General features: G+C 50.6%; 2 protein-coding genes across 4 annotated transcripts in view; both read left to right on the forward strand.

Moving 5' to 3' along the window:
* Positions 1 to 1,050: 1,050 nt before the first annotated feature.
* FOS (Fos proto-oncogene, AP-1 transcription factor subunit) lies at positions 1,051 to 3,758 on the forward strand. 2 transcript variants are annotated; one of them, XM_021542653.4, is made up of 4 exons: positions 1,052 to 1,363; positions 1,769 to 2,014; positions 2,129 to 2,236; positions 2,357 to 3,758. In XM_021542653.4, exons 1-4 carry the CDS (start codon positions 1,223 to 1,225, stop codon positions 2,972 to 2,974), a joined length of 1,113 nt encoding a protein of 370 aa, XP_021398328.1. In that variant the 5' UTR covers positions 1,052 to 1,222; the 3' UTR covers positions 2,975 to 3,758. The 2 variants fall into 2 exon arrangements, with proteins under 2 accessions (XP_085436711.1, XP_021398328.1); XM_085580585.1 differs by having other exon boundaries at positions 1,051 to 1,363; positions 2,129 to 3,758.
* Positions 3,759 to 13,595: 9,837 nt separating this feature from the next.
* JDP2 (Jun dimerization protein 2) overlaps positions 13,596 to 15,951 on the forward strand; it is a 48,801-nt gene continuing 46,445 nt past the window's right edge. Inside the window, exon 1 of one of the 2 annotated variants that reach the window (XM_085580589.1) lies at positions 13,596 to 14,012. The gene's annotated coding sequence lies outside the window, so the exon portion shown is untranslated. Of the gene's footprint in view, positions 14,017 to 15,951 lie in introns of both variants that reach the window. The other variant, XM_085580587.1, reaches the window with a different exon arrangement.

Consider the following 15,951-nt stretch of genomic DNA (forward strand, 5'->3'; position numbering starts at 1 on the left):
CCTGACATCCCCGTCGTGGGTGGGTGTCTCCGGGCTTCGCTGCAACAAGGATCAAAACAAAACCCAAACTGGAGGAAAGGACGAGCCTCGCCCCTCTCTCTCCTCGTCGGTGGTTTCCCGGTGGCCTCTTGCCCATGCTCTTGGCGGCTATCCCAGCCCCCCACCCCCACCCCGAGCGCTGCTCCCAAGCTCTCCCAACCTTCCCGGAGGGCTGCGGCCCCTCAGGCTTCCCACCGCCCTCTGCCATTACCCTCACTCTCGACAATTACAAACATACATAATAGAGAAGTCAGTACTGACACATGAGCATAACGCGCTCCTCGCTGGAGGGACGCGTGGAAGTTGAGCTTTCCGTGCATGGGGCCCACTGAATACCAGTGCCCAGCTAGGGGCAGACCCCGCTCAGTGCTGACGATGGGGCTTGACTTGCAGCGCAAAGCGCACCCCTGGCCCGCCGGGCCCCTTCTTCGCCGCCTTCCTTGGAGCACCTTGCCCCAAGGCTGCAAGGCTGTGCGGGGCCCCGCTGAAGGGAGGGGCGCACTTGCGGCGGGCCGGCGCCCCCGGGGAGGGGGTCAGCTGCTGCGGGACGGCAGCCCCCAGGGCAGGGTCGGTGCCCCAGAGCCCTCGCCGGGTCTCGCCAGGCGATGGGGGAGGGGCCGGCGCGTCCCGAACCGTCCCGTCCCGTCCCGCGCGCCGCCCGCCCGCCCGCCGCACTTGGCTGCAGCCTGGAGCGCTTCCCGTCAGTCACGCCCCCTCGCACAGGATGTATCCCATATAAGGATATCTGCGTCAGTGGGTTCCCGAGCCCGGCCGTACCACTCCGCGCGGGGGGGCAGCTCCGTGGCCGCTCCCTCCTGCTCTGCTCTGGAGCCCCCCTGCCCCTGCGGCCTCCCCCCGCCCCGTGCTGTGGGTCTCTCCCGGGGGGGGCGGTGGCAGACTGCGCGCGGGGCGGCCCCGGGGAGGCGCGGGGCGGGCGCGGGGCGGCCGACCCCCCCCCACAGGCGCGGGTGGCACGTCCCCTGTGACGTCGCGGGAGGGTATAAAAGGGAGGCACGGCGCGGTACTCCAGCAGCTCGGGCAGCCCCGGCGGTGGAGCGGAGAGACGCGCGGCGCGGACCAGGCACAGGGACGCACGCAGCCGACCCCTCCTCGCTTCATCCCCAAGGACACTTTGCCACCGTCGCATCACCTCTCACCTTCGGCTTGCGCGTACCGGGCCGACATGATGTATCAGGGCTTCGCCGGAGAGTACGAGGCGCCGTCCTCCCGCTGCAGCAGCGCTTCCCCGGCCGGGGACAGCCTCACCTATTACCCCTCCCCGGCGGACTCATTCTCGAGTATGGGCTCCCCTGTCAACCCGCAGGTGAGTTGCTGAGCGTGCGGGCTGCGCTCTTGGCCGGGGCAGGGCAGGAGCGCTCAGGAGGGGACGGGACGGGAGCGGGTGGCACGGGGCTAGCCGTGTCCGCGGAGGAGGTCAGGCCGGGGACCGGCATGGGGAGCGGCCCCGGTGCCGAGGCGGGGCGGTCGGGGGGTGCCGTAGCCCGGGCCGCGCTCTGCGGCGGGTGTGTAAAGCGGCTTCATTGATAAAACGCGAGTTCATTGAGGAGACTCCGGAGCAGCGTCTGCGTCAGCGCGGACGTCAGAGATATTTATAACAGGCCGCTCTCGTGTGGAGCCGGCGCTGGCAGCGCGGCGCCGCGGCCCCGGGGACGGCGGGGAGCGGCCCGGGCGCTCCGCTGACGGCAGCCCCCCTTCCTCTGACCTACAGGACTTCTGCACCGACCTGGCCGCCTCCAGCGCCAACTTCGTGCCTACGGTGACGGCCATCTCCACCAGCCCTGACCTGCAGTGGCTGGTGCAGCCCACTCTCATCTCTTCAGTGGCCCCTTCCCAGAGCCGCGGGCACCCCTACGGCGTCTCGGCGGCCGCCCCCACCACCTACTCCCGCCCCGCAGTGCTGAAGGCGCCGGGCGGCCGCGGACAGAGCATCGGCCGCCGGGGCAAAGTCGAACAGGTGAGTGCGGATTGCAGCTGATGGGGGGCCCGGGGGGACGCGCCGCCGGCGGATTGCCCTGGCCGGGGGCCACCGGGCTGGCAGCGGGACTGAGCGATCTCTCTCTGCCCGCAGCTGTCCCCGGAGGAGGAGGAAAAGAGAAGGATCCGCCGGGAACGGAACAAGATGGCAGCGGCCAAGTGCCGCAACCGGCGGCGGGAGCTCACCGACACGCTGCAGGCGGTAAGTGCTGCCCGGGAGGTGGCTGGGATAGAGGGAGTACCGGGGGCGGGGATGACGGGAGGAAGAGGACTCCAGCTGGGAGTGATGCCGGCCCTGGCTGACAGCCTGCTCTCTCGGCAGGAGACCGACCAGCTGGAGGAGGAGAAGTCCGCGCTGCAGGCGGAGATTGCTAACCTGCTGAAGGAGAAGGAGAAGCTGGAGTTTATCCTGGCGGCCCACCGGCCCGCCTGCAAGATGCCCGAGGAGTTGTGCTTCTCCGAGGAGCTGGCAGCTGCCAGCGCCGCTACCGCGCTGGACCTGGGCACCCCCAGCCCCCCCATGACGGAGGAGGCTGCCTTTGCTCTGCCGCTGATGCCTGAAGCGCCGCCGGCCGTGCCGCCCAAGGAGACCAGCAGCAGCGGGCTGGAGCTCAAAGCTGAGCCTTTCGACGAGCTGCTCTTCTCCACGGGGCCGCGGGAGGCCTCCCGCTCGGTGCCCGACATGGACCTGCCTGGGGCCTCCTCCTTCTACCCGTCGGACTGGGAGTCGCTGACTGCCGGGACCAGCGGTGAGCTGGAGCCCCTCTGCACCCCTGTGGTGACCTGCACCCCGTGTCCCAGCACCTACACCTCCACCTTCGTCTTCACCTACCCCGAGGCAGAGGCTTTCCCCAGCTGCGCTGCCGCGCACCGGAAGGGCAGCAGCAGCAATGAGCCCTCGTCCGACTCCCTCAGCTCCCCCACCCTCCTGGCTTTGTGAAGGGCTCCGGCATTGACTGACCTGCTGGGCCCCCTCCCCTGCCCACGCACCCCCACGGACTTGCAGCTGTGCCCCATGGGGCTCCCCAGGCCTGGGGAGGGCCCTGCCACCGCCACCCCCTGTCTGGCCTGGTGCCCCGGGGCCTGGCAGAGCGTCATGCACCGAGGTCTCTTACCTCTTCCAGAGATGTAGCAAATCGCATGGAGTTTGTCTTGTCCCCAGTGGCCCATCCATGAGAGCTGGTAGTCTGTAGCATGTCCCACATGGCTGGGTAGGTGACTCCCTCCCCTCCTTAGTATCACTAGCATTAACTAATTAATCTATTGGTTTTAAATGATTGGAATTTAACCTGGTGCTGGGTATCTCCAACTCGTATCTAGTGCAGCTGATTAACAATAACTACTGTGTTCCTGGCAATATCGTGTTCTGATGACTTAGCAATGACCCATCTTACGTGGGGGGAAAGAGACTCTATTTTATTTTCTAGTAGGTAGATAAATAGCTATATCCATGTACTGTAGTTCTACATTGATGTTCATTGTAACTTTACTGATCATGCATTGTTGAGGTGGTCTGAATGTTCTGACATAAGTTTTCCATGAAAACGTTTTTATTGTGTTTTTAATTTATTTATTAAGATGGATTCTCAGATATTTATATTTTTATTTTATTTTTTTCTACCTTGAAGTCTTTTTTGACATGTGGAAAGTGAATTTGGATGAAACTTAAGCATTGTTTGCTTATTATTGTTCAGAGACATTGTCAATAAAAGCATTTAAGTTGACTGCTGGAGCTGTCCTTGTGTTACCTTTTGCACTTGCTTCCCTGTGCCCTCAGAGGGGTTCCCTAGCCTCTAATTTTGTCTGGGCTTTATAAACTGCAGAGACCTGCAATCTGCCTGAGACTTAGGGTGCTTCAGGGTGGGAATACCATTTAGGGCAGCCCTGTCCTTGTCCTGGTGCTAGTCAGGTCTGGCTGTGGTTACACCCATTCTGGTAGGCTGCAGGATCACTCCCTAAGGCCCTTCCTAGCTGATCTGTCTGGGTCTGGTCCCCTTCTGTGTCTGTGTGTCACCTGCTGTGCCCTTTGACCAGCTAGCTGGAGGTCTTGCTGGAAAGGTGGTGAAAGGGCACCTCTAGGCTGGGGCCCACATGATCATTTCCACGTGCCTAACAGCTCAACTTCCTTGTCGCTGGATGTGGTCTGGTTCCTCTAGGAAGCTATGACCTATCTGCTTTGGATGTAAGGGGATGAGAAAGTCTTTGGATGTAAGGGGCTGAGTGGTATAAGGCAAACCACTGGCTCTTCAGTTTCTATTAAAGCCAGCCCAGCCCTTGAATGAATGAGTGGTAGCAAATGGCACACACGTTCTAGGAGTGTGCTGCCTCCTTGGGGTCTCTGAAAATGTGGTCCCTCCTGCTAAGCCAGTTGAGAAAGGCTGCTACCCTCTGTAACCCCTGCCACTTGTGCAGTGAACTGTGCTCTGCTGGCAGGACAGCAGCTGGGCCAGGTTACCCCTGCTTGCAGAGCAGTGGTTTGCTCCCTCTCTGCTGGCTACACATCAAGGGTCCCCTGGGAGTGGCAAGGCCTCCCTGACAGCCTCCAGCCCTGTCACTCCAGTTTGAGAACTCCTTTCTCAAGGTGAAAGCAAAGATGTCACCTCTGCTGGGCACATGTGTCCACCTGAAGGCCATCTTGCCACCATGGTCTCAAGGAATCTCTACAGGCTGACATTCAGGGTCAGGTTTCTGTAAGTCCACATTTCCCAGTCACTGCAGCAGGCTCTGCTTTTTTCCAGCCCTTCCCTAATCAGAACACACACAAGATCATCTCATCTCAGCAGTGAGTATTGCAGCTTTGTGACTTGCTCAACAAGGCCTGCCCTGTGTAAAAGCAAATATTACAAGTGCAGTTTCCCATCTTTCAACATTAATCTGTAGGCAGAGTTGACAAGCGATGAAGACTAATCCCACTTGCTACTACGAAGCAGTTACTTTCACATTGCCACTTGAGTTTACACGGGCAACACCCAGATGCAGCAAATGCACAGTAGCGCTGAACCATGAAGCAGTCATGTAGGTAGTAGGTGATGCCACAAGAGAGTCAGACTTATGTGACAGGTAACCCTGTGAAGTCAGCAAATCTGGAATGAGAATGTGCTGTCTTGCTGAAAGACCATCGAGTTCAGAGCTGAACAATTAACGTCTCTGGGGGAGCCCATGCATGCTGCTGAAATCACCAGACATTCAGCAGAGGCAGAAAGGAAACAGGGGTCCACAAAATCCAAAAATACCACATTTCCCTCAAAGTAGGTGGAGTGATCCCTGTCCTAACATCTCTCATGATCACCAGACAGGCTAGAGCAAAATCTAGAGCTAAATTCAGAGAGACAGCAGTCCTGCAACCTAACCGAGGCTTCTCTCTTTAACAGAAGGGAGAGCAAGTGCCAAGTCTAAGTGTCAGCTTTTGCATTTGTTACACAAAGATGTCAGATTCAGGGGTGGCACTACATAAGGACACTTTATGTCTAACCCAAAGCTCCAGCCTTACTTCTTGCCTTTAGCCACAAACAACCCAGAATTCAGATTGTGCTACATAAAATTTATGCTGTGTTATGAACGTGATTTATCTGTTTCCTAGCATTTGAGAATTCCGTAGTGAAGTCGCACTTAAAACAGGGGGAATCTTGCCACTATCTTCAACTGAGGAATAATGCAGCAGTCTCTGCCTGCAATGTGTTATAAAGCATGTGCTTCAATTACAAGCTGTATCTGATCCATCACACAGATACCAGCACAAAGCTTTGTGAAACACAACAATGGAACGAGATAAGACACGTAGGGAACGCTCGTGTTATTTCTGACGCCTCCTGTGCTCCTGATCCCTCTGAGGGCAGTAGTGTAATTAATTCTTAGAAATGCAACTGCAACACAACGCAAAGCACAGTGGAATTGTTGTTAGGAATTACAGAAAGCAGACCTGTAAAACAACGTGCAGGTGCTAAAACGCGTTTACAGCAGAATAAAGAGGGCTGCTCAGCCCGGCAGCCCGTCCTGCCCGGCTACAGGAGGCTGTCGCGGATGCAGGCTGCCCCGGTGCCGACAGCAGCCGCAGTCCCGCTGCGCTGCGCTGCGCACCCCCGCACCCGCCTCTGCGCTCTGCGGCCGCGGCCGGTACCGGGCACGAGCGCGAGGCTCCCGCGTGGGCCGGGCCCGCGGGGCTCTCGCGGCGGGCGGCGCGCGCCCCGGGCCCCGCCCCGCCGCGCCTGCGCGCGCCCGTGTTTACTGTTTGGTTGCCGGGGCGCCGCGCGCGGGCGCGGCGGGGACGTGACGTGACGTCCCGCTCCCCGCGGGGACGCCGCGAGCCAGCGCCGTGACGCGCGCGCTTCCGGCCGTGCCCATGTATGGCGAGGCGGCGGCGCCGCGCTCCCCGGGGGCGCGGGCGGCGGGCGGCGGGCGGAGCCGGGCGGAGCCGGGGACACCGCTCCGGCCTTGCCTCCCCGCGGCCCTCGCCGGTGGAGCCCCCGGCCTCGCCTCCTTTCCGCCCCCTCCGGCGCTCTCGGTGCGTTTGCGGGGCGAGGCGGCCGGAGAAGGAACGGGGATCTCAGGCAGCTGGGTGTTGAGTCCCAGGCGAGCGGACGCGTGAGCGTTTGTAGCGCTCGCTGTCCCTAACTGGGCTTCCGTGGCATCACCCCTCCGCCTGGACATCTCCGGAGTCGTCAAGAATTGGTCCGTGGTGGTGGGAAAACCAAGCGAAACAAACCACCCCAACCCCCCGCCCCCCCCCATAATTGACAACTGGCTTTTATCTCCAGTAGGTGGAAGAAAATAATTACTTTTTTTTATAATTTTTTTTTTAACTGCAGTTGCAGCACAAGAGCTGCCGTGTACCAGGTGACCAGGCACCTACAGTCTTGCACACTCACTCTGCTAGTTCTCCTGCTGTTTGTGTTTTTGTTACTATTTTGTTACAAAACTCTGACTACTACTTGCTGTCAAAATAGAACAGGAAGCTTGCCAAAAGAGTTGTCAGAGCCACTGGACAGTCAAAATAAAAGTGGATTGCTCAGAGGAGATAAGGTTCTGGAGAAAAATTAAATTGATATTTTGCTTTGTGCTCATTGTAGAGGAACCTAAGAATAATCCTATACTTATACTCAATTTTGTGAAAGATTTATCAGAAGATATGCTTCAAGCTGAATGTCTGTATAAAAGGTAGTGAAACACATAGCTACAATGAAAAGTGTTGAACAATTGGATGGCATTATATTAATCCAAGAGTTCTAAGAGTAGTCAAGACTTAAATAGCTGAGCTGCTTACTAATGGTTTTTGCGTAACATTGCATTTAGAAGGGCTTTGATAACAGACACCGGGAAGATAGTTAACATGCCAGTTAAAAAAAAAAAAAAAAACAGCCTGAAAAGTTCTGTAGAGCTGCTGAGCAATGAGCCTGTTCTCTGTACCAGCCAAGTTAGTGAAAACTTTAAAGAGGTGAACTAGTGGGTGCAGGGAGAAAATGGGTTACCATGACAGAGGGCAGAGCTTTTCTAATGAGAACTCCTGGCCTCGCACATTGTTTGGAGTCCTGAGAGGAGTCAGCAATGCATGTGGACAAGAGACATTCTGCTGGTATTTCCTACTTGGGTATCTAAAAAGTATTCATCAAAATCTATGAGCAAAACCTTCTGAAAGAACTGTAGAATAAGAGAAGTTTTCATGTGGACAGATGACACTGCATTAAAGACAGGTCTCTGTAAGACAGAATAAAACTATTTCTTGGTGAATTGAGTCAATATGCAAAGTCCCACAAGGATCTGAATTGGAGCCTGTGGACTGAGAGCAAAGGTAGTAAAATGTCACAATACAAAGTGAGTGGGTGGTACAATTTGATGTACATACATGCAAAGTGTTTTGAATGGAAGATAAACAATCCATTTCAATCATACAGAAACAGCCTAGCTGATTTATCACTTGGGAACAAGATCTTGGCATAATAATAGTTCTGTGAAAACCTCAGTTCAAGACTTGGTAAATCAGCAAATAGAGTGTCAGGAGATAAGGAATAAGAGCACGAGAATAAAAGCAGAGAGTGTCATTATAGCATGGGATAAATCCATGGTGTGCCAGTGCTTTGAATGTTGTGTTCAGTTCTGATCTTTAGAAGGACAGAGAGCATCATAAGAGGTTCAGACAAGTAGATAAATGTTAGGAAGTGTGAGACAGCTGCCAGGTCAGAAGCAGGTAAGTTAACTAGGACTCTTCAGCTTCACAGACACAAGTTAGGGGAGGTTTCTTTCAAAACTTTGGGAAATGCGGAATAAAACCAGATTTGACAAGGTTGCTCATTCCATGTTGTGGGTAGTTGTAGAAAACCTTTTTTTAACCTTTTTTGCCTGATTTTGTGGATACTACAAGGGGTTTTGTTTTGGTTTTGTTTTGTTGTGTTTTGTTTGTTTGATTGTTTGTTTTTTGATATGGCAACTCCAGAAAATAAACACAAATAAAAGCTAGTGAGAACTATTAAATATATACCAATATATACCCTTTGGCTATGCAAGTCCTGATTTTGACATTTCTGAGGCCTTAGGGAGTACTGTGGTGAGGCAGCACTACACACTGACCACTGACTTTGTCCTTACTACTTTCTTCAAGTAGTTGCTATGAGGTAGTGTCAGAAGATTGTGGTTGTTAACAGAGAGGGGCAAAAACTGTGTTTGACTTTACCAAATATGACTATTTCTAGGAGGGTTTGTAGGGATTTAGCTGAACTTTCACTCTTTCCTGTACTTCCATATTGTAATGATGCTTGAATTTGTTTAAATTACCAGAAGATGTGATCTCATATGTCCGTGCACCTTATCTCTTCAGATCTTTTGCTGATAAGGCTGTTCTTTGGAGCTGCATCCGGTAGCCTTTCCAGGCAGAGGCAGGCTGGTGACCCAGTGAGGTGCTGAAGTGAAACCAACAACACCCATTCTTCTCATTTGGAAACAGCGGATGTTCACAAGGGACCTGGATATTATATCAACAGGATATAATGGGAAAACAAAAGAAGGCTGTAACTAGCATGTAGACAATGTATCTTTATTATTTCCAATTAAGGAGCTCTTGTTCTGTGGAGTAGTGTCCTGTCCCCTGCCACCCCCTTGGCATCTTTAGTCTTCACAACAACAGATTTTCAGCTCTTCTTCACTGATTAGATTTGAGCTCTGTTTTTATACAAATGTTTTTTAACTTGGTCTGTTGGCTAAGGACAACCAGCTGCAACATTAAAGGAGTAATTTTAATTCTGATTGCATTGCATCTTCCACTTGGTAAGGATTGAGTGCTTTTTAAAAAGCCCATCTTGAATCTTCTCATGCTTGGGAAGAAGGGAAGAGAAACCAGTTCATAATATAGTATTTATCTGGTTCTGTTTGCAAAATTAAATATTTTCCCTGAATAGGAAATGGTACTGCAAAGGCCATAAAATACAGTAGCAGTGTTAGTCTTAAAGCCTATCATCTGAAAGATACATGACATTCAGATATTGTGAAGGTATTTGGGTTTTTAAATAAAACACTATTTTGACACTGCTTTGAAGTATATTGGGTGCTTCAGCATGAGAGTGATGAAATTCCTGCCATGAAGCATTTGAATTCTAACTGTAGGAAAAATAACAGTTGCCAGTAGCACACGGGAGAAGGACAAGCTCTGTTACAGCATTCAGGCATGTGGTACGGCAGTTGAATTAAAATAGTAACGTAACCTGATGGTGATGTGTCACTAACCTCGAGGACGCCAGGGAAGATAAAACAAAGTAATTTGTTGTCATTACATAAGAACTGAGTACAAAGCCAAGAATGGGGTTTCCGGCACAGATAAGAGTTTCACTCCAAGACTTTCAAAGAATTCAGCTCTTCAAAGCTTTAACTATCCATGGGCCTCTCAGATCCTCCCATCATCTTCAATCTCTTTCCTCTCCCCCCTGCACCTCCCCCCACATGGCTGTGGTACTTTGCTGCTATTTGTCAGCAATTTCCAGGTGCCACAAGCCTGGGTCCCTTGGCTATGCCTGTGCTGCTGAATCAAAGAAGGTAGGAATCAAACTTGGGTATTTGGCTTGTTTTTCTGCTGTGCTCTGCTACATAGTAATGATTCTGGTTTCTGAAACAGTCTTGGCATGTGTCAACCAGCGATCTCCAAGAAGATGACTGGGTGTAGCTCAGAGGGTAGCATGTGTCCAATGAGCAGTGAGCAAGATTCTGTGAGACTGGACCCCCTCCACTCTTCTGGGTGATCCAGCAACGTCCCAGCAGGTTTCCTACTGTCAAACACACCTCTATGCTGTGGCATATGACAAGTCCTTTAGCTCCATGTTGTAAATCATCCCTCTGGGCTATGGCACAAGCTCTCTTTTATTAAAATCTGCCTGTTTAAAATTACACTTGAAATAATACTTATTTAAGACATGTAGTTCAGAGGTGACCACCAGCCAGGTGCTGTGTGGTGTGGACATGGAGTGTGACTGCCCAGCCCTTCCTCCAAAAAACAGTTCCTGGCCCAGCTTCACTTGGCATTGTAGATGCTGCCTGTGTCAGGCTATAAACAAGCTCTGGCAGGTTAGAGAATTTACCTTGTTGTAAGGGTTGTGTAACATGTTCAGTGCTCCAAAAGGAATCCTGATGACTGCAGCGTTTGATAAATTATCTCCAAATCCTCCTAAATATGGAGTAGGATTTAAGGGAAACATGAACGTGTTTTTCACTGAATGGCAGATACATAGTTGTAATTGGTAGGAAACATGGTGAAATAACACACAGGGAAACATGGTATTCTACCTAGGTGCATATATTTTCAAGATCTTTGTTTCTGTCTGGGAGCTAAGTCAAGGGGCATGGCAAGCTGATGAGATAGTTTCCACGCTTTAAGAACCACTAAATAATAGTCACATGAGCTACCTATGGCTCATCCCTCAGAAGGGATGATCCTGATTAGGAACATTTATTTGAGGAAAGTTTTATCCATATTCTACATACCTTTAGGTTTCAAGGATAAATGCTTCACTGTACCTTAGTCCTGACACATTTAGTCAAGACCTAACAAAATTCTTTTTGTTGTTTTACTCCTTTTTGCAGAAAGGCACTACAGGAATGCAAGACTCTTGGTCATTACACCAAAATAGTATTAACATGGCTTCTTCATGAACTTGTCATATATGTCATTAATATAAGTGAAGATTTGCCAAGAGAGTTTTAGCACTTTGGAATTGAGGTTTGTTTTTTTTTTTTTTTCCCATATATTTTAGAACATATAATTTGAAAAGATTTTACTGTGCAAGTATTTTCATGCCAAAAATAAATGCAATTTATTTGCTTGTTTCTTATACAGTAGGTGAGGATGATTCTGGAACCAATGAGATGGTTCTGGAATGGTGATACTCCTGTGTTTGCAGTAAAAGTGACAACCTATTCCATTTGCTGGATATATGGAATAGAGTGTAACTTCACACAGTATAACTGAGAAAAATCTCTCTTTTCCAAATCACTTTATGACCAAAGTCGGCAATGTTTTCCCACTCTGTGCCACTCTGTCACTTGCTATTGTTTCATAAGAGAGTAACTGTGGCTGAAGGCCTAAACATCAGTTGGGTGCATGTGAGACTGATTATCATAGCTAACTTAAGGCACGTGTAGTAGCACAGGGAATGACTTCACACCTTCCAATCTTATAATAAATATAGCTTAATTACTGGATATTGCATGACGGCTTGTGCCCTGCAGGTGAGCAGGCACAGAATGTGGTAAGGACCAGCTCTGACTTCTAAGCAAAGGTTTGTATTTCCTTTTAAGATACATTATGCACTGAAATAATAATCTCTGTTTAAGAGAATGAAGTATTTGTTATATAATGATTTCCACCTGAGGACCTTGGAGCTCCTTATGTGCACTAATGATTGAAGTGCTCTGTTCTAGTTTGTAGCTTACCATGAACCATTCAAAGCAGCATATGAACACTTTCCCATTAACCTCAAAAGTGACTAACACACAAATGTGTGGTTTGTTCCCCTCTCCTCTCCCTGGTGGATTTTGTGTTGTGGTGTGTTTGTGCTACAGGTGTAAGCAGCATAGCTGGCAGTCTGAATGGGCAAGTACCAAAGGGTCCTTAGCCCCTAGGGAACTCATTCTCTGAATTTTGGACAACTGTGTCCCTTGCAAAGGCCAATACTACATTATTGCAGAGAAGCTACAGTTTCAGGAGATCTTCATGCATGTCATTCTGTTTTATTCTTGGCTTGTACACACAGTTACTTGCCTGACCTCTCAATTAAATGGTTCAGGAAGTTACACTGGCACAATGAATGCATTTTATGTGGGAGAGTTAGGCTGCTCTGAATCCCTGACCAAAGTTACTGCAGGACCAGTCAAGTGCTGTAGCTGACTGTATAAAATGGACTGTATAAACTCCTGGGAACAGCATATCCAGGACTGAAGTGATTTGCCTAAGTTCAGTTTGGAGAGTTCAGTCTTCAAAGCATGCACTAAAATCCTTATGTTTTACCATGAAAGTGGTCAAATGCTGGAGCATGTTGCATGGAGAAGCTGTAGAATCTCCAGCCTTGGAAGCAATCAAAAGTGGACTGGCTGAGGCCCTGAGCCACCTGTTCTAGCTGGCCCTGCTTTGAGCAGGGATGGGAAAGGCAGCCTCCAGAGACCCCTTCCAGCTTCTGTTGATGCACTGAGTGTATGAATAGCTGGATCAGTTGTATCGCGGAGAGTCAAGTAATGCCCTGGTGGTGTGTGTGAAAGCAGCTGAGTGGTAACACACAGGGTTTGTGGCAAGGAACTACTCCAGATGTGTGAAATGTTTCTATGTATATGTATGAGCATCTCTAAGATCTGCGTTTCATGCTCTGACAGATTGAACTAGCAATTTAAAATACTGTCTCTGCTGTCTACATTGTGTTGCTAGCTCTCCTGGGTGACAGCCTGTGCTGTACCCTTGCCCATACCCAGAGCTATTAGCTAACCAAGTGACTGAGGAAGGAACTTGTGCAGAGCTCCCTGATGCCCAGTGACAAGGACTGATGTTCCCATTCTTCTTCTGCCTCCCCTGGAACAGGTGTGTTAGCCTAGGACAGGAGAGCCAGGTGGAGAGACTTAGATGGGAATGCCTGCAACCACACCAGTCATAGTCATTCACCCCAGAGTTAAACCAGAGGCAGCACATCTAAGCTCAGCCACCTGTAAACCCAGATTTTTGGGGTCCCAAGAAATTAGTTTGCTGGGGTTTATTTTTGTCCTGCGTCTGATTTTCCATAGGTGTAATTTGTGGGCAAAGTTCCATAGTTTAAATCAGCATGCCATAATTTATAGTGGAACTGACGGCAACATACAAATGTCTTTGTGGCCTCGGTGCTCATTTGCACAATGGATGTGAGCATTATCCTGACCTGTAGCAAAGCTGACCAGTAAAATGGCCAGTGTCTCCTGGGTTTTGGCAGGTCCGTTGTCAGTGGAAGAGTCTTGATGCTTCTTGGGATTTCATCATTCCAATGCTTGGAGTCATGTGGTTATGTAAGAATTTAAATTTCGGTTGTTGCTAAGCATGTGTGTTTATATCTCGAGATCAAAGAGGGCAGTTGGGCAATACGAACCTTGCAGCCCCAGACGCTCGAAGCAACAAGCAACGTCCGGCGCTGACAGCAGCGATATCGGGAACACCACCGGAGTTCTGGGGATCAGGCTGGTGGGCTGGCACCCGTGGGTGCAGCCAGCTGGGCAGCCCCCTCCGCCCGACCCCCTGGCTGTAGGAAACGCCCCCGGACCCTGCATCCCTTGGCCAGGTCCCCGAGAGAGTCGCCAGCCGCGCTGCCCGTCCTCTGCTCGGCTCCCCGCTCCCGGCCGTGCCCCGTGCCCGGGGGCGCATCCCTCAATGGCCTTTCTTGGCCGGTGGCTGGCCGCGGCCCTTTCCCGCTTCCCTGGGCTGGGCACTCGGAACTTCAGCGCTGGGCGGTCCCGGCATGTATCTGCAGCCTTGCAGGAATGCTGCTGGTCGGGTGGGTAAGTCTTCATTCCTCGCCTTTCACTGCTCCCTGCTGGCCTCCGGGAAGCTGAGCACTGGGGGAGAAAAGCGGAGGCGATTAGTCGCAGTTTGAGGAGTATTGAATCAGGGTGCTCTGACCCCAGAGGTCCTAACTCCCGCCACCGGCTGAAAGCAGCTCCAACGAGAGTGTTGCTCACCGTGTTGTCCCGTTGGATTTCGGATAACCCTGGGAATGGGGTTTCTGCAACATTTCTGGGCAACTTCATCTAGTGTTTGAACAGTCTTATGGTAAACAGTCAGGATCTTGGGGACGTGTATTGAAGAGTTAGTATTTCCTCACTGCTTTCCCAAACTTTTTGCAAATGCCAAACACTTTTTCAGTGAAACAGCTCCTCAGCCAGGTGGCACCCAGTACTGTTTTAGGGATTTAATCTCTCCCAGGTGAGGGAGTTGCATTTGATTTTTTTTTCATGAAATTGTTATCAGCCATTCCCCAGCCTATTTGGATTCCTCCAAGTGGTAGCACTGCTCTTGAAGCATGCTAGACACTATCCCTGATTTGGTGATGTGCACTAATTTGCTGTTTGTACCATTCAGGATGTTACTAAGGGCATCACAGAGTATGATCCTTAAGAGATGCTACTAGAGTCCACTAGCTGTCGCTTGGGCTTTGTACTGCTGACTGACTTTGAGTGTGGTGATCCAGACACCTTCCAACCCACCTCATTATTCATGAGGCAAATTTGTGCCTCACTAATTTGTCTCTAAACTCAGTTGCTGGGGTAGGTGGCATTGCGAGCTTAACTAAAGTCAGTTATTAGCTCAATCAGAACCAAAGAGCTCATGCTCCATCTCCAGTGCAGCAGTCTGCTTTGCCAGGACCTTCTAGTCCTCTCCACCAAACCTTTTCCTAGTCACTCACCTGATCCCGTCTCCCACCTGCAATGACACTGCTCTCAGGCTGGCCTCCTTTCTCTCACCAATCTGCTTTCCCACAACTGCCAAGCCTCACAAGGGACCTCAGCCAGGACCAAGTAGGCAGGCAGACTTTTCATGGGATGGACAGGTTGTTGATACATGGCCAGACTTGCTCTCAGAATTCCGTATCTGCTGTGCAGTCTGATAATTGAAATACCTTTTGATGAAATCTTGTTCTTAATCCTCTTAAATATGTACATGTGCTGATATTGAGTCTAGTTTATCAAATGAAACTTTGGATAGAATCGTCTGTTCCTGTAAACACCATACAGACCAGGGGATTGGCAACCTCTTATCATATTTTGCCCGAGGAAATAGTAAAATGTCAGAGAGACTGTAAAGTGGGATCTGGCAGGGGCTGTGGGGCTGGCATCTGGCACTTGTGGGAAGTGATGAAGACTAAAGCACACCACACAAGGGGCTTGGACAGCACAGGCTGTGCTAGTCAGGAGAAGAGCCTTGCTTTTGTTCATTTTACTGTTTTTTGACTCTTTGAACTGTGTTCTGCAAAAAGAACTTAGATTACGGGTTAAGCCTGTCTTGGGCCAGTTAGAGAGCACAATACTGAACAGTTGATAGGGAGGAGTCTCTTGCTATAATTACTGTGCTGGATGTTCAGGGGCACTGAGGCTGAAGGGTTCACAGGAGGCTGTTTGGTCTGCAATTTCTAAGACAGTTCCAGAAATAGTCATGCTTTTAATTGTTTTTCTTTTCTTGCTCTCATGTAGGAAACATGTATAGGTTTAGGCTAGTCTGATCTCTCGACTTCCCTTGTACCTAACAATCTGCTGTGACTAGCTGCTCACCTTGCCAGATCAGAGAACTAACCCTGAGTAGTTTGAGATACAATCTCTTTGTTGCACTTGTTTGGGTTGATTGCCCATTTGTGTCCTGTTTCCAGAGAGGTCCATGGAGGTCCCTCTTCAAAAACAACATAACCACTTTAATGATTTTATTTTCTTGCCGAGGACCAT

Source organism: Lonchura striata, chromosome 5 (assembly GCF_050655825.1).
Source record: "Lonchura striata isolate lonStrDom1 chromosome 5, ASM5065582v1, whole genome shotgun sequence".
Taxonomy (NCBI): Eukaryota; Metazoa; Chordata; class Aves; order Passeriformes; family Estrildidae; genus Lonchura; species Lonchura striata.

What these genes read in the sequence shown, in the direction of transcription:
- FOS (XM_085580585.1), top strand. Translation starts at nt 1,223, where the DNA reads ATGATGTATCAGGGCTTCGCCGGAGAGTACGAGGCGCCGTCCTCCCGC. An exon ending in GCTCCCCTGTCAACCCGCAG is followed by an intron (nt 1,364 to 1,768) that starts GTGAGTTGCTGA and finishes TCTGACCTACAG; the next exon opens with GACTTCTGCACCGACCTGGC. An exon ending in GCCGGGGCAAAGTCGAACAG is followed by an intron (nt 2,015 to 2,128) that starts GTGAGTGCGGAT and finishes CTCTGCCCGCAG; the next exon opens with CTGTCCCCGGAGGAGGAGGA.